Here is an 18,492-nt window from a genome sequence, read left to right on the forward strand (position 1 = left end):
TATTTTTTATCAATGGGAGAGAAGAAGATTTTATGTTGCTATAGAAAACTATACAAAATATATTTGCAACTTTTTTAATTAAAATATTATTTTTAAAACAGCACATTTGAGAGTTTCATTCTTGGTTTTGATTATATTATATAGTACTTATACACATAGAATATTTAATATATTAATGAAACAATGCTAATAAAAATAATCGAATTAATTTCCTCTTTAGTTAATATTTCAGTGTATAAAAATTGCTATGTATAAATGTTATTTTGTCTTTAAAAGGACCAAAGAGACGCGCGTGGTATGCGTAGAAAAAATAACACAGCGGCGGGAAAAGATCCGCGCCGCGAATGATCGACTTTGATCTCCGCGGTTTTTATAGAAGCATCTCGCGTCGCGAGTTGAGCTTTCGCGGCTGTCGCGACTCTTCCGCGGAAATCCCACAGAAATTGGAGCGAGATGCCGTCGAGAGATGCGAGGATTTCAGCGAGCGAGCGGCCTCTTCGCGTCTCGCATCTCGAGAGGTGCAACGCACTCGTTCGAATAAAAGTTCCACGAAGAGAGGCGGCCGCTCTCTCGAATTGGCCCCTAATTTCTTCCCCATAACTAAGGAGGCGCACTTTATGACCGGCGGCACCCTTTTTCTGTTGCAGCGTTGAAGGTGAAGCTCATGCTGAGGCGACCCATCAATCAGCTAGTTGCGCAAGGCATCATGCCACGTAAGTGTTGATCCGCTTGTTTATTACACCGTTTATATATACCTTTTTTTTTCTGCGCCACGCCGCGGAAAATTGCGCTCGTACGACTCGGGGCTGTTAAACTCTTGCTGATGATCGCGACGGTTGCGATCACCATAACTTTGATTACGACCATTGTTGAACGTCACTGCCGGCTAAGTTTTTGCGATCACTTAAAAACATCTTCGTCAACACGTGGGGATCGATTGATACACGCACGAGTTAATTATCGCGTCATTTTCAAAGATTGTAAGAAATATAGGACCGATATCTAGGCCACCTCTAGATTGTAGTAAATTGCTCCGCAAACGATTAAACAAATTGGCAATTAGCGATCGTTTTTGTGCGTTTTGTGAGATGAATTAGGTCACTTTCAAGTCGGTCAATTAATCTTTAAGTTAAATTGATCATTACTGGAAGAACTCAATTTTTTTTTTTTTTTAATAAGGAAAATTAAATAGATTTTCTTTCAGAAAATTATTGAAATAAATTCTTTTATATATATATATATATATATGTTGCAACCAAAAATATTTAGCATTTCATTTTCTTTCGCTCTTTTACATATTCCCTGTGCGATTCGATCTCCCTACTGTTCGCCATGGACTAAAACAAACTAAACACCCATGACACGCGGTAAATGAAGTAGCAAAAGTAAAAACATGGGCGCGGCATACGGGTTTGCTCGCCGTGTTCGCTCCCGAAATCCCCGAAGCGATCAACAGTGTAAGAGCGGCAGTCTAGTTGACCGGTAGATTTACGACGGGTACCAAATGTTTACCAGAACGAGAGCACGAGGATCCAGTAATTATTTGGGTCACACCCTAAAATATTGCTCTTGTTACCGTACGCACGCCGGCGCGTTTATGGCGCCCGGTATATATCGTTTGGCTTGATGAAAATACGCGGTTTGATAGGCCCCGTTTGACTTTACACCGTGTCCGTGTATACACGCGTGTGCATTTCCATGCCGCGCAGGGTTCATTCATCCGCGACTTTCTGGGATGGGAAAGGATTGTAAAATAAGCCTCGTACACAGTCGTATGCGCTTGAAAATAATACTCGTTTTCGTGGAAGTCGGTTATGTTATCAAGCCATTATTCTCTCGGAAATTGAGATTCTGCGAAACGTTTTTTGAAATTTTCCTCGCCGGTGATTATTATTGCTATTTATAGTTTTGGTTTAAATACTTTTAATTATTTGAAGATTCGTATAAAATTTAATAACTGTTCTCTTGCAATATCTGAAAGATGAATAAAAATTTAATTTTTTAAGTATATTAGACGCGTCGAAAGTTATACACTGGAAAGTTAAGAAAAGTTTGTTATACATAAATGCTATAAATGTCAAATCGAATGCAATTATATGATAATATGTTTACGATTTATATTTATCACGATATCAAGTATCCGCAAAATTTATTACTTTCCTACAGCGAGATTTGCGCCAAATCGCCAAACTATACAAACTGCGAGTGCAATGTGTAAATACAAATAGACTAATACGTTTTTCTGTCATGATGACAATCGTCGTGTAAAAGTTACGGTCTCTTATTTTCAAAATCTTGGGTCTATTCTAACTGTAGAAGATGACGTTTATTACAGCAAATTAACGAGGCACCCCTCAGACAGATCTGAGATTAGATCTGAGATTAGAATAGACGTCGCAAGAACGTCAGACGTCTTTGAGTATGTCTCGTCGGGTCTCTGACATCTCGTTCTTGAAAAGGAACAAAATAACGATAGTTTCGGGAAGAAGGAAACGAAAACGCGTGGCAACGCATTTCAATCGCGATACTATTTGAGAACAAAGCGAGAAACACATCGTGAAAATACGCATATTATAGGTCGGTCTGTAAACCATCTTATGCAGCCTGCAATTTTAGCGCAAACTTTGAGCAACACGACGGAAACCCCTCTACTACTTTTTTTTTTTTTTTTTTTATTTGCCCTCCGTACCTTCGTAAAGGTACTACATAAATTCCCCGTAACGAGCCGAAGAATAATATCCGAGAGAACACGTTGCATCTCCCGCGGTCGTGACGATGCGCAAGGGAATTACATTCGCGATTAATCTCGAAGCCGCTAAAAAAAACCCGCGGCCGAGGAGGGAAAGAGTGCCCCGTTCCATGACGGTTGGGATGGAAACTTACGGCACGCGGTTAAAATACCAGGGCGCTCGTGTATTTTCACATTTCCGTTGCCACACTTCGGCGACGCGACGCGGCCGTAGGTACGTGTCTTTTATTCCGCGTAACGACGACGTCCGCGTCTACGTGCGTCGCACCGGCGGCATCCGCGTCCGGAAATAGTGGTAGGAATACACTTCGGGGATCATTTATCCACCGATTTAACGACGTTGGAGAATGCGAGAGCCAGGAGACGCGTCACGTTGACATCGAAATGGCGCCTTTGAGAGCCATCGTTCCGGAAATTGATACGGCATGCGTCACTGTCGCGCACAGAGAAATTCGACATTTGCTTCTTTTTTTCTTTTCTTTTCTTTTCTTTTTTTTTTTTTTTTTTTATTTTTTTAAGAAAAATTTATCCGCTCTGAAGAGCAAAAAAATGCGATCTAAAATTAGAAAGTAATGACAATCCCGTTTCGATTTCTTCCGTGATCACTGATTTTTCGCGCTGGGACTTTCAGCACGACATTTCAACGCGATGTTGTGCTTAAAAATTAATCGCACTCGATTACGAGCGAGTAAAGTACGATATGAAAGACATGCATGTTTTTTTTTTCTTGCACATGCAGCGTTGAAGACACCACCGGCGTTTCACGAGCAACGGAAGCAGTTGGAGCGGGCGAAGACAGGTGACCTGCTGAAGGCGAAGATCCAGCAGAGACCCGGGAGGGACGAGCTGGTCCGACAGCACATCCTCGAAGATGTAGGTCATGTAGATCCGAGTCTGGCCGAACGGCAGCGAATGCTGAAGAAGGCCAGGCTAGCCGATCAGCTCAACGATCAGCTCAGTCATCGACCTGGACCGCTCGAGCTCATCCAGAAGAACATCCTTCATACTGAAGAGCCCATCGAGAGAGCGGTCAAAGGTATCTCATGATAATTTCTAATGAAATAAAATACATACGAACGATATATAAGTGTGATATATATATATATATATATATATATATATATATATATATATACGCGTAAAATCAACAAGTTTTGTATTTGTAATGTCTCACCAAGTTTAATTTCTGCGATCTTGAAGTCTTATCCTACGCCTACGGCGTTAACGCGATTTCTCATGATTATATTTTTTTTCTTCAGAGGGTCACATTCCCTTCAAGGCCACCTGTGAGGGGCAGGTGACGAAACCTCAGCACCCAGACCACTATATAACTTTTGAGGATGACTCCCAGAGCTCGGAGGGCGCGTCGTCTCCACAGCTGGAATCGCGATCATCGGATGTTCTGGAAACGGCGGCGGCTTCCGCGGGCATCGTCACGGTCTCCCTGAGCATACCGACGACCGGCGGTGCCGTCGTAGTCTCGTCAACGTCTCCCGTTTTCCAACAGACATCTTCGGAATCGACGATACAGACATTTGCTGAACTCTGCAACACCGTCGTAGGCACGCAGCAACAACAGCAACAGCAGAGTCAGCAACAAGTTCAACAGGGTCAGCAACACACATCTATCCAGGTAAGTTTGACGTAAGAACTAGTGAACTATGACGAAAATTAATCTCTTTATCATACATCGACACGTGTCGTCGAATTTTCTTTCTCTAAAATTACGTCAGTTTTTCGAGCTCGATCTCTAAATATCTATATCGACAATGAAAAAGTTAATCGGACGCGACGAAGATTAATTGCAACTCGCGACGATAATTCCGGTATTTAGGAGGTTGCCGACAATTATGTCGATGGCAATCGATACTGCATGTTGCTCGCATTGTGGAAGTTTGAAAAACCACCGTACGATCTCTCCCTCTTTTAATAGGCGCTAATGGCTCATCCAGAGAGTGGCCCACCAACGATCATCCCAGCATTGGCGCCGGCGCCGAGCCCAATGTCCCTGGGCTCGACGACGTCTAGCCTGAGCCCTCTGTCCAACATCTCGATAGCGTCACCCCCGGCGCCGCCGCCAGCGGCGATCACCCCACGACCCCAACCGAGCCCGATAGCCGCCGCCGCAGCCACCACGTGCCAAAGGAGCGACGCCCCCGGGAAGGACAAGAACAGAAAGAAGTCGAAGACCAAGAGCCAGCCCAAGACCCGCACGATCAAGTTCCACGAGTATAAAGTAAGTTCACTTTCAATTTATTGTGTCAACATTTCGGCGATAAGAACAACTGTGTCATTCTGTGTGACTTGCACGAAGGAGAGCAGCGCGAGAGCGCGCATCGTTTTTCTTTTATCGCCGAGTTGCAAAATGATACTGTTGGCTCTTTCTCGTCGGGAGGTATCGATTTTATTACGCGGGGTATTATGTCTTCACAAAACGGCCATTGAATCGCAATGGAAGTTATTAAAGGGCATTCTCAAATCATCTGGGATTCTGACATCACTGTTCATATTCACCGATTCATCGCGTGAATCTTTAATATTTATTGCGTAACAGAAAGTTTAATGGTTGTTAATGGTTGGTGTGAAATTTTCGATTGTTAAAATTAGCACAGTATTTTTAGATCCTAATATTTTAAAAAGTTAATAATTTATAGTAATATAGTATTAACTTAAAAACAGTATCTGTCTTTTTAAGTTAATACTGTATTATTATAAATTATTAATTGAATTGATTTTTTTTAAATTTAATTGATTTTTTTTTAACTTAATTGGGAACTGCAAACTTTATCTTGATAATTTGAGGATTAGAAAATTATATTAAAATTATATTGAAATAGGAATTTATAGTGCTTTTATCTTCCTCTTTTTTTATATATAAAATTCCCCCTAATATTTTCGTTAGTACATTAAAACTATCCAAGTTTAAACTTGAATAAAAAAAAATGTTACTAGAAATGCTCCGTGGAGCAACGAGCCCGATAAACGCGGGTGAAACGCGATGCGCGAGGTGCAAAGTAGTTTTCGATCCGAACCAAAGAGGTACGGCCAAAGTGTACACAGAGGCGCGCGATAATTATCGTGTACTCGGGACCGCCGGGTGGCACTACAAACTAGTTCTTGTGGCGGACTGCACACCGGCCAGTGTGGGCTAACGGAGGGCCGCATTTCGGCGTGGCAACCAGCCGAGGGGCAAAAAGACGAAAGGCGAATAAAAAGGACGACTCGAGAGCAAGAAGAGGTGGAGGTAGTCGCGAAGAAAGAGGCGGAGGACGAAGTAAAAACGAGCACGGAGCACGGATCGTGAATCTCGGCTCCCGTGAGCCGCCGCAGACAGCGGCGAAAAAGCGTAGGGCCCCTTCGGGGTCTGAGGGAGTCTCAGAGGGAGATTGTATCGGGTGATTAACTCTGGCGATCTCCCCAGAGAAAAAGAGAGAAAGAGAGAGAGGGGGGTGGGAGAGGAGGAAACGGGGGAGAGAGAGAGAGAGAGAGAGAGAGAGAGAGAGAGAGAGAGAGAGAGAGAGAGAGAGAGAGAGAGAGAGATGGTGGAACCAAGTCCCCACCTCGTTAGTTCTGAGTAATTCGAGCGCTAATTGCACCTAAGAGCGAGGAAGCCAGGGAGCGAGCTGCACGGAGTCTCTTCCCCGGGGCCCCGATAGACGCCGAGCCGAATCGAACCGTCGTGCCCCGAAACAGCGGCCCCCAAAACACTCGAGATATAACGTGGCCGGTGTGAAAGCGAGCCGGGAATGGGCGTGCAAATGAGGGCGCAGAAAACATCTTGATGTATCATTTATCACTCGGCGCGGTATTCTGAACCGGAGCTACGTCACCTACCTACCTTGATCTCCTCTTCACCGATGCGTTGGGCGCCAGACAGTGATGTCAGGAAATATATCTCAAATCTGTTCATGCGAGTCAGAGTTACGTAAAACAAGATGCACAAAGACGAGGTTCTGGTTGCAAATCGACTGTTGCAAACGAATAATTAAATATGCGTTGCACGTCCTTCATAAATTTTTCTTTATTACGATTTTTATCGCAGGGACCGCCAAACGCGCAGAAAACGCCAGCGTCGTCCAATACTTCCGGTCTTGGTGCCGCGCAGCCCGGTGAGACCAGTTACGAACTGCTCCTGCAGCAACAGCAGCTATTTCTTCAATGGCAGCTCGAATGGCAGCACAAGGTAGTGACGCTTATAGCAGTCAAGTTTTTTCTAATAAGAGATTATTTATTAGAAGTAATCTTTTGTTTCTTCTTGATTTCAGAGGAATAATTTGTATTTAATCATTTTTATTTTTGGAAAAGCTCGTATTGATGTTCAAATATATAGATATCAAAAGATCTTTTTTTTTTTCTTTATTCAGTATCCACAGATCATTCTGCCGGCTGCACAGAAACCAATATCGCTCACAAGTAGCGGTGCGAGTGATGCAGGTAGCGTGAGTGGGACTAGCGTGAATGTCGCCAGCCCAGCTCCATCGAACTCCTCGAACAATCTTTCGGAGCAGCCGCCACTGAGGCCTTTGGGCAAATTAGAAGAAATGAAAGGTACATTGATGTCATTTTGAGAATCGAAAGATTCGTTTCTCAGAGGAACGAAAAATGATTTTGCTCTCTTTCATTTGTAGTAAGTGATCTCAAGGTGGAATTGAAACGACGCAACTTACCGGTATCGGGTTCAAAACCTCAGTTGATTGAACGACTGAAGCCCTTCACGGAATCGTCCAGCAACAATTTAACTTCCAACTCCAATGGACCGCACGTGACGCACATGGGTCACATTCTGATGGACACACCTGGCCCGATGTCTACGGATGATTCTAGCTCTCAGGCCAAGAGCCCGATTGCTATCGTAAAGGATGAGCCAAACAGCCCGCGAACAGCCTCGCCTCATAGTAGCGAACACGACGATCCGTCGAGTCCGCCAGGTAAAATATTCTCTCAATATCTCCTCGTTAGATTGAACGTCAGTCTTTTGATGTTAATACGAGAAATGATGAGACGACTTTCGAGCGAGGCAGCTTGATTTGAGAGACAGCACACGTGGGTGTTTTTACGACGCAGTTCGTGTTTCAGGAGATGACATCATTAAAGTGCAGAGGAAACGGATAGAGGAATTACAACGTGAGCTGTACAAATCACAACAACAGCTACAGCAGATCCGTCAAACGCAGCCAGCTACAGTGCGTGCCGAGAAGTTGGCGCTTCAACAACATATACACAATAAAATGCAGCAGCAACAGCTAGCTTTGCATTTACAACAACTTCAACATTTGCAGCAGCAGCAGCAACAGCAGCAGCAGCAGCAACACAATCAGCAACAGGCGCAACAGCAACAAGCTGCGATTCAACAACTCAACGCAAAAGCAAGTCTTGCGGCCTTCCTGCAAGCACAACCAAACAACGCGACTGCCATTCTCGATTCCGCGACTCTGACCGCGATTAATAACAAGAAAAATCAATCTAAAAACAGCACTACTGTTCAAATACCCACAGCTATTGTTCTAAATCTGGCGAAACCAACCAAGCTGAACGGTTCGTTACTTGGTGCTCTTGTAGCACAGGCGCAAGTTCAACAGCAACAGCAGCAGCAACAGCAAACAACTATCACTACTACTGAAGATAGCAAACCGCCGCCACCGCAATATGATGAAGCTGCTAAATTGCTCAAAGTGATTATATTTTATTATATCATTATTATATCATTGCAAAATTGCAATTATAAAATGAACTTTATGATATTATATTCTTAATTTTATAATATTACAGTTTATTTTTTCTAACGTTTTATTGAAAAGCTTTGTCGAACTTTGATGATTTTTTATTTACAGGTCAAAATTGAGCCGGTTCAGAAAAGTCACATAAAGAGTCAAGTAGTTGACGACGTACTAGAAATTCTCATTAAGAATGGTGAACTACCACCAAGCGCCGCACAAGATCCAGCTACACCCACTACTCCGAATCGCCAGCTGCAACAGAATTTAGTCTTCACTACGCCGGCGGACAATTCAACTCAGTCGTTAGTTTTCACGGCCGCCAGTCCGATAAGTCCCATCAGTCCAATACCGATGGAAGTGTCTCAGAGCGGTTGCCCGAGCCCATCAACACCAATACCGCCGCCACCACCACCGTTACCGCTGACCGCGTTTTCCATTCCGTTACCTACCGCAATCCAACAGCTACAACAAGGAGAAGAGATCACATCCTTCAGCACGGATCTTCTAACCTCCGAGGCTGAACTAGATGCTGCGATGTTGCTTAGTCCTCAATCGGTGCAGCAAGCTTCTCCAGATCCTCAACCGCCACAGGAAGTGACTTCATCGGACAATGCAAATTTGGACCTTAAAGTACATTTTTATAATTAACAAAATAACAAAATTATAAAATTTGCGCGGTTATTTATATTAATATTGCATTTTTCAGGAATTAGGATTGGATTTAGAAACATTGGATCCAATGGATTTTGGTCAATTAGACTGCGATATGCCGATGGATATGGATGATCCTGATTGGTTGGATTCCTTGATGCCACAATCGCCTCCACCTTCTGCGACATTGTCGTCATCCAACTATCAATCTACCACTCCATCAATCAGTCTCTCATCTACCACGGATATCTATGATCCTTTATTAGGTAGCAGTCAGTACTCGTTTGATCTCTTTAATATGGAGGACTCTGATTTCAAGATGTCATCCGATCTTTCTCCGATGACTTGGGATAAGGTGGATTTCGCGACCTAGCCCGAGATACTCCCTTGCAATTCGGCGTTATGTACTTAATCCTCGACAGGTAATCAAAAGTATAACTTGAGACGGACAAAAAAAACACGGACAGTAAGATCATTGCATTATTCATTTAGTCGAATCTGTCCGATGCATTTTATATAAGTTGTTTCGCGACATCCTCTCTGATGCATCTTTTAATCGAGTCCATATTAAATTTGTACTTATACTTGCGCAGCGAAAGGATAAATATTAAATCCGAAAGTATCTGTTAAAAAAATTATGTCCACGCTCATTATTGTAATTAACAATTAAAAACAAAGAGATTGTCAAATTATAGATCAGTTTGATATACGTGTCATCATGTGTCTTTTGTTTGCAAATGCATGTTATTCTTTTAGTCGACGATCAATTGTTCCATCAGAAAAATAATATCCGACAAAATATATAATGTACGTGTTTTCCTTCGTATATCACTGCAAATTAAAATCATAAATTACGATGTGCGTGCATGAGGATGCGGTGGACTGTTCACATGTACAGAGTATTTCAGATTCTTTTGTGACAATTATTAACAGTAAATTAATTAAAGTGGTCAATTTTAAACATTTTGCATCTAAAAATATTACTATTATAAAAATATTACTATTATATGTTTTTTTAACATTTTGGTATTAGAATTTTTATATTGAAATAGCTTCAGAAATTTACTGTTAATGATGTCTCACAAGAAATCTAGAATATCCTTAAAGAAAAACAACTATAGTTCCAGGACCGAAATCAACTTTCAAAATTCTCCAAAGAATCAGCTTACGACAGACTTTTTAAGGTAGTTTTTACTGTCCAGTCGTGTGTTGCTTGAGTTTTAATAACTGCGAGAAAATAGCGTGTGTGTCAAAACAAGGAGACGAGAAATACTGCGTATATGATCTTCTCGAATAATCCCCTGTTTCCAAATGCCTGCCCCTTTCCCTAAACCATAATTAATCGTAACATATAACCACATAACTAAACATTTACAGAATTTAATATAATAATAATTATTGTAAAAATATACATATAAGTACACGTATACATGTGTATGTATATACATATACATACATACATATGTATTCATGTATGTACACACATATGTAAAGTATACGTCTACTTATGCGCCTGATGTCTGCGAGTCGTGTAACGTTCGGATGTACGCGAGTTCGAGGGCCTTCCAGCGCAGCTATACATATTTTCTAAGCCACAGAGCATGTGATGTTAGGAATTATTGCGTATTTTAATCGGTAATCATTATAATAGCGATAAAATCATAGGAACGGCTGCGCGCGCGAGCGAGCGAGCTGCACAATTGCACCGAGATCGGTTGCCACGGCGCGGTCCTTCGATCTTTCCATCGCGACTAGTAATCCTTTTGTTGTTTTGTAACATTCCATGTTTCCAAACTATGAACAAAGAATATCGAAGCCATGCGTGTGTCGCAAGCCGCAACCATTACGCACATCGCACATACGAAGGCGATTGCTACGTGAATCGAAGGATTTCGTCTGGGAATATTGTGGTAAAGCGACAATTGCTTTATGCTTTATAAAACATGTCGGCCTACACTGTTCCGAGACGTTCCTCGGAGACCAAGCGGTTTCGGACTTCGACGTAATGACGAAGGACCGCGCTGCCAAACTCGGTTACGGGAGAAAGAGTATGTAAGTGTATGAGAAATATGATCATGTTTTGAAGAGCGCGGGCCTGAGAGAATGCATAAAAGTCTCGAATTAATTGTGACAGAACAAAATTGAGGATATTAATAAAAATTTGATGATATTAACGATAATATTAATAATATTAATGTATATTTAGATAAAAATTTCACAAAACTAAAAAGATATGATATCTGAATATTGTATCTACTTCCAATTCTTAATAATTTTTATGTAAAAATGTGTTATATTCAATTTTAAGAAGTCTTTGATGTCTCTAAGACATATGACAAATAAATGTGTCGACACATCACATTAACTCGAGACTCCTTTATGTGAATGATACAATGTCAATCTTTATGGACAGCGATGGTGCTAATCGAAACCCCAATACGCGATCGATTTTCCTTAAGAAATTACGTCGCGGTTACTGTTTTTTTTTTTTTTAGAAAATCTTCTATAATAATGCCGTCAACGTTTCGAATTTTCCTTGTAACCGACGTGCCTCGAAATGTTGTTTTTCCTTACGAGCTTTTTAGTTCCATGCGGAACTAGCATTATATAGTACGAATAGAAAAAGAGAGTATGCTATGTTTAAGTTGTTAGTTGTTTTTTGAGCGAGAGAAAAAAATTAGCGAGATATGTTCCTGTCAATCTCATTAGTGAAATGATATATTGGTCCGCGATCGTCATTTCCTCTCCCGCATTCGCCAATGAAAAAGCAAAAGAAAAAGATGCAACACATTCCAAACATATTCACACTTCATGAAGAATTTTAAAGACCTCGAGGTACTGCCATGTTTCGTGTGCACGAACGAGTGCCGTAACGCATCGCCGAATTTGTCGAGACACGGGTGCGGAAATAATTAAGCCGGAACTCAGTGCATTTAATTAAAGGAACCGGTTTGCTCCTATCTTCTTCCTCCTCTGATTTGTCTCTCGGAGTCAGTCGTAGAACTTTTTTTTTTTTTTTTATCGAGCTTATAAGCATCGATTCCTCAAATGTTATGAATTTCATAATTTACTTAAGACTTGTGTCAATGGAATTGATTGCTTATATTTTGTTGCAAAATATTAAACGAAAATGTTGTTTTACTTATAGCAAACAATTTATGAGCTACTAATTTGTAGCATTCTGCTTTATAAACGCTGCTTTTCTTAATCGCGTTTTGCTAATCTGCATTTAGGATATCGCTTCTATTGCTTTTCCTCCTTGAAGCTTTTAAAAACGCGGCATTCAAACTCGTGCAATGTCTATGATGACAAACGAAACATGGCATCGGGGTGAGAAGGTGCCAAAAAAAGTTCCCCCTGACTACAAGCATCATGTAGAAAATCGTCATATTTGTCACCATCCGTTGCCCCTTGACAATAAGAAGGATTTTACTATTCTCTGTAAAATACTGTATATATATATATGTAAAATATAAAAAGGGATTGTGTGTGTTTTGTAGTAGCGAGCTTGACATAATGAATTAATTTAGAGTAATTAAAAGGCGATTACAATGAAAAGATCATATTATACGCCGCGTCCCTACCTTATCGAACTCGCGCCGCAACGAGCATGGAAATGTTGCAATTGCATAATTATTTTAAGTTCGAGTCGTTCATCATGATTTTGCCGATGATTGATCGATCTGTCAGGCTGTGCGAATCTGGTAGTCTGTCGTGTGTGGTGCGTCTGCAGTGTACGTCTATACACGTGTGAATAATAAAGTCTATATGACTTGCGAATGCAAATCAGGACAAAATAAAAGTAGCCAAGCAAGTACGTAAACCGATCGCGTTTATACGTATATATATATAGCTTCGACAAGTATATAACAAGCGCAGTTGCACCAGGAGAGAATAAAGGGATGTAGTAGCATCGCACACATACACACACACATACATATACACACAAAAACATGCATATATGCACACACACACCACACAAACACACATTTTGTATGCGCATTGCGCGCGCGCGCGCGCGTAAGGAGTGGTATAAGTTTTTTGTTATTAAGTATCATTGAATTTATTGTAATGATATACTCTTAAGTAACGATCACGTAATTATTGCTAGAGAGAGTGTTATTTATTTTTATTTGTTGCGAATTTATCGATTGCCTTCCATTTGAGTAAAATAAATAAATATAAAGTTATTCAATAAAGCGTTATTTCCTTTTTCGCTTTCTCCTTTTCAGTATTATGATTTTTAAAAAGGAAACTCTTAGAATTTTAAGTAATACAATATGTTTGTTGATTATATTCTCCTAATACTTTGTCGATTTTTAAAATTTTATATTCGCAATTTGGAGTCTCTAATTCTCGAAATTCTTAGAAATCTTGGAAAAATCTTGATATTTTAGATATTATGCAATTTCCTTGTCGATTATATTCTCTTAATATTTTGTTGATATTTTGGGATTGAAATGAAAATTTAGGAAAATTCATTTGCTAAATTTTGTAAATTTATTTTTGTCATTTTACGGGATAATAGAGACTGTTTAAAATGAAAAGATATAATTTGCTAATAAATTAATAATAAAACAAAATATACGCGCACCAAATTTTTATTGTATACCTATGTAATTAAAGATTAATAAAATAGTACAATGATCGCTATAATATATATATATATATGTGTCTGATGATATGGCAAATAGAAAGTCAAATAAATATTTTAACTAAACATTAAAATACATATCAATATTTATGTTACAGAAAAGATTTATGTACTTTCCTTGACCAGATATCGACAGTCTTTCGGAATATTTCTTATAACAAAGTTTAGTAATACATGCGATATACTATTGTGCAAACGAAATGGCAGAAGAAGGAAGCAAAACGTGGACATGGAAACATTATATTAAAATAAATGACAACGAGATTAAATGTAATTATTGTGATGAAATTTATAAAACATCACATATAGGAACATCATACATGACAATACATTTACGTAATCATGGCATAAATAATTCTAGTACAACTTGGAAGGATAGAAAAAATACTATTCTATTATGGCAATATTATACAAAAAAAGAAAGTTACATTGTAAAATGCAATATTTGTAATAAGTTGTTAAGGCTTACATCTGCTTATAACATAGAAAATTTGTCAAGACATTTACTTCTAAAACATCGAGAGAAAGTAACAATGATACAAAAAGCATTTGCAGATACGTGGTTATCACAACATTTCGCATTTGACATAAAAGACTATAGAACGAGATGCATACACTGCAATCTTAAATTAAGTATATTTATTGGAATAGATGGCTTAACGGATCACTTGAAAGTATTTCATGATAAAAATGGGAGTTTAAGAATTAAGGAAAGAAACGTAGAGAACGTGTACGTATCACCATCCTCGAGATCGGCGTGGAGACATTGTACACAATTAAGCAGAAATATAATAAAATGCAATTATTGTGATAAACTTTATAAAACTTCAAGAATATCGCTAAATTTAAAAGAACATTTATGTAGTGTTCATAAAATAATAAACGACGACGATTGGAAAAGCTATACAAGTACTTCCTTGGCGTGGCAATATTACACTAAAGAAAAAGAATATACTGCAAGGTGCAAAATTTGTTGTAAACTGTTAAAGCATGCATACAACGTGGCAGCATTAGAATTTCATTTGTTACACATTCATAGAGAGGAAATAATAAAGATACAAGAAATGATTAAACGTACCTGGTTAATACGATATTTCGCGTTCAACGAGTATGATGATAAAGTAAAATGCATTCGTTGCAAGCGCGAATTGAAAATATTTATCGGAATAAGTCGCTTAAAATATCACTTAAAAAGCTGTCACGAAGGAAATGAAGGAAATGATGTAGACATAATGGTGCAGCAATCCGTAAACGAAAAAGACAACGCAAGTACAAGTTCTCATCAAGTCGAATTGTATTCGCAAACCATAGATGAAGAAAGGCAACGGTATAAATTATAAAAAAATATTGATGTCTTTTATAAATAGTTTATAAACATGAAATATCCATACATTTAAAAAATTAGTAGAGTACATTTAAAAAATTCGATTTTATTTATTCACGTTTATGTAAACTTTAATTAAAGACGATAACCGCTACATAAATTTTGTAATTCTTATAATAAAAGATTTATATTTAATCAAATCAATCAAAATTTGTTAAAATTTAAGATTTCCGATAAATAAATTAAGATTTCCGATTGTTTAATTAATATTTAAATTTAATAGAATAGAATAGGATTTTAACTGATAATGTATATTGAATTTTTCACTTAATTAAAACATTTTTATACATGTATTATTAATTGGTTCTAATACATTATTATTGATTAATGATTTTAAGGAATTTTCTAATCAATTTGTATATAATTGCAGATTTTATGCAACAGTTCAACAACAGCAAATAGTGAAGGGTACAGAATCAAAACAGGTCTTGCAATCTAATACAACACTAAATAATGATAGCTATTTCTTAAACGCTTTAACATTTTGTGATTCAACTGAACATTTAAAATCTAATGACGAAATTAATATAAGTACTGCAAATATATTGATGGAACAATCAGTAAATGAAGCACATAATGTAAATTCAAGATCTAATCATGTCGGTACACATTCAGAGGCCATAGAAAATGAAGATAAACGGTAAAGTTGCAAATGTTATTGATTTATCTTCCATAAATAGTTTATGTAACAAACTGATATAGCACACAATTTACATATCAAAAATTTGGTAACCATAATATTGCTTAAAATTATATTTTTCTAAATATAATAATCACAAAATTTATATGAGCGTCTTATTTATAAATGTTTATAATAATAATAATATTTATATATATTATAATTATAGATATTATATTTAAATATCACAATGTTAACATAGCTATATTCAAGTCTCTAAATTTAACTTCATTATCATCTATTTCATAGTTAGATAATTTAAAATCAATGCAAAATGTTTAAAATCAATGCATTATAATCCAAGTATTTTCAGATGCTAATATCTTGCTGTACATTCAATTTTTTATAAAAAAAAAATATATAAATATTACGAATCTAACGAATTAATAACATAGTGCCAAATTTGATTCAATTTCGGCTAAATAAATTATACATATTTTTATGCTAAATAACAATTATGTAATTTCTGTTAACAAATTTCCGTCTTTTTTTTGTAAATAATTACAGGTTTCATCATGAAACAATTTTAAATCAACAAAGAGCAATGATGATTTCAGAAGAAATATTACAAACTGATAATATGTCAAATTATGACATTTTTGCTATGGATGAATTAGCAATTGGTGACATAAATGAGCATTTGCATATTGATGTTGAAAAAATCAATTCAAATTTAATGATACAACAACCGCTAGATGAAGAGAATGCAAATAGCTTTTATCAAGCTGATACACATTTACAAAATGCGAAAAGTGGAAGTCAATGGTAAATGTTATCTCCCTAGCTCATATATAACATACTAATATATTATGTACATTTAAAAATTATGATACAACATTCCTTTGCCGTAATATGTATTATATAGAAATATTAATCAAATATTCAATACACATATTTTATCAAAGTTACAAATGTTACAAATGTTATAATTAAATTTCTTTCGTTAAATAAAATAATGTCCCTTTTATATATTTTATATCAAAATATGTAGATGATAGAAATTTTCTTATTTGTCTAATAATACGAGTATTTCTGTATTCTATAAATGATTCGACGATTATAATTTCAATTATAATAATTGGATAATAATTGCTTCGTTATCAAATAACATGTAAAATTATAAAATAATATCACTTTTTACTAATTATTTTAATACAATTCCCATTTCTTATATGAATCTGTATGCAATTACAGGTTATACAATGAAGCAGACCAGCAACCAGTAATGATGATTTCTCCTGAACAGACATCTCAAGTTAATGATATATTAAATAATGACGCCTTCACATTTGATACAAATAAACGTTTAAAATCTGATGTAGAAATTGATGGAAATATCATGAATCAACTGATACAACAATTGTTAGATGATAATAACTTAAGTACATATTTTTATGAACCTGATGCGTATTCGTAAGCCGTGGAAGGTACAGAAGCTTAATGGTAAATATTACAAACTCTAGTCATCTTTTGAATAGTTCATACAACAAATTAATTTTTAATTTTATATAATGTATAGCATACAAAACATTTAATCTCCAAAATTCTATCACGTCCATTATATCTAAGTCCATTTATCTAAAAACTTTATCTATTTAATATTTAATAATATGCTATTATATATTATTAAAGTACTATTAAATATATAGATGTTTATATTATAATTAAATACCTTTAATTAATTATAATTAAATAGAAAATAGAAAGTAATTAACTTAATATTATTTAATTTATTTAATATTAAAATATTTAGATGTATTGTGTGTATGATGATTTTTCTTGAAATGATTTTGTATATATTTTCAAATGCTGACATCATTTAATCAGATAGAAATTTTCAGATATTGCAATAATGAAAGTTTCTTCATACATTATTGGACACATTTATCATACGCCTCATTTAAACAACTAAGGAATATATATCTAAAACGTAACTTCATGCTTTATTACTAATTACTTAAAAACAGCTACAGCTTCTATTTCTTTTGTATAAATTTGTATGCAATTAAAGAAGTGCATTACATAGCAATTCAGCATCAACAATAGCGAATATAATTGAAATAGCAATTAATAATATGCAATAATTATAATTTTGTTTGAAATCCCTTAATGTTTCATAAAATATTTTAAAACTAATGATACATAATAATGCAGGTTTAACAATGATGATAAAACAATGAATAGACGGAGAGAATATTGTTTTTTTTTTTTAACTCGTATGCCTTCATCAATTATAGAAAGTGAAGAGCAAGAATTATAAAATTATAATAAAAATGTGATCGACACGTCATGTTGGATATGTTTTACATACATATACAATCGAAATCATTTTTAATTTGTGATACAACATGCGATATTTCGCGTTCAACAATAAAAATATGACACAATGATTCATATTCGCAGAGAATAAGAAAAGCGATAATAACAGCGAATAATACAGCTCATAATTATTCAAATTATATACATTTTAAAAATTAGATACTTTTTCCTTGTCTATCGTAAGATACATAAACTTTTAAATATTTACATAAACTTTTATATAAACTTCACGACTCAACATGCATGCTTTATAAATGTTGTAAATATTATAACAGTGTCTCTAATTAATAAAATCCCATTAATTATTTTAAAGTTTGTAAAATGATTTTTCTATTCGGT

General features: G+C 36.6%; 2 protein-coding genes across 6 annotated transcripts in view; both read left to right on the forward strand.

Annotated features, from left to right (window-relative positions):
* LOC105426890 (Myocardin-related transcription factor) overlaps positions 1-13,316 on the forward strand; it is a 190,864-nt gene extending 177,548 nt beyond the window's left edge. For 3 of the 5 annotated variants that reach the window (XM_089071000.1, XM_089071003.1, XM_089071004.1), the window contains 10 exons: positions 648-713; positions 3,489-3,785; positions 4,009-4,382; positions 4,683-4,985; positions 6,792-6,932; positions 7,114-7,297; positions 7,378-7,677; positions 7,814-8,421; positions 8,581-9,096; positions 9,173-13,316. In XM_089071000.1, coding sequence (XP_088927126.1) covers positions 648-713; positions 3,489-3,785; positions 4,009-4,382; positions 4,683-4,985; positions 6,792-6,932; positions 7,114-7,297; positions 7,378-7,677; positions 7,814-8,421; positions 8,581-9,096; positions 9,173-9,490 — 3,107 coding nt within the window. In that variant the 3' untranslated portion in view covers positions 9,491-13,316. The remainder of the gene's footprint in view (positions 1-647; positions 714-3,488; positions 3,786-4,008; positions 4,383-4,682; positions 4,986-6,791; positions 6,933-7,113; positions 7,298-7,377; positions 7,678-7,813; positions 8,422-8,580; positions 9,097-9,172) is intronic. The other 2 variants (XM_089071002.1, XM_089071005.1) reach the window with 1 other exon arrangement.
* A 139-nt stretch (positions 13,317-13,455) lies between these two features.
* On the forward strand, positions 13,456-18,465 carry LOC105426889 (uncharacterized). Its single transcript, XM_089071006.1, has 5 exons — positions 13,456-15,098; positions 15,526-15,795; positions 16,342-16,599; positions 17,029-17,277; positions 17,989-18,465. Exons 1-4 carry the CDS (start codon positions 13,972-13,974, stop codon positions 17,249-17,251), a joined length of 1,878 nt encoding a protein of 625 aa, XP_088927132.1. The 5' UTR covers positions 13,456-13,971; the 3' UTR covers positions 17,252-17,277; positions 17,989-18,465.
* The last annotated feature ends 27 nt before the right edge of the window (positions 18,466-18,492 follow it).

This window comes from Pogonomyrmex barbatus, unplaced genomic scaffold (genome assembly GCF_055798465.1).
Source record: "Pogonomyrmex barbatus isolate J1 unplaced genomic scaffold, ASM5579846v1 scaffold11, whole genome shotgun sequence".
NCBI lineage: Eukaryota > Metazoa > Arthropoda > Insecta > Hymenoptera > Formicidae > Pogonomyrmex > Pogonomyrmex barbatus.

Excerpts from the sequence above, each read along its gene's own strand:
- LOC105426889 (XM_089071006.1), top strand. The coding sequence starts at position 13,972 with ATGGCAGAAGAAGGAAGCAAAACGTGGACATGGAAACATTATATTAAA. Across the intron at positions 15,099-15,525 it reads ATAGATGAAGAAAGGCAACG|ATTTTATGCAACAGTTCAAC; the intron begins GTATAAATTATA and ends ATATAATTGCAG. Across the intron at positions 15,796-16,341 it reads ATAGAAAATGAAGATAAACG|GTTTCATCATGAAACAATTT; the intron begins GTAAAGTTGCAA and ends AAATAATTACAG.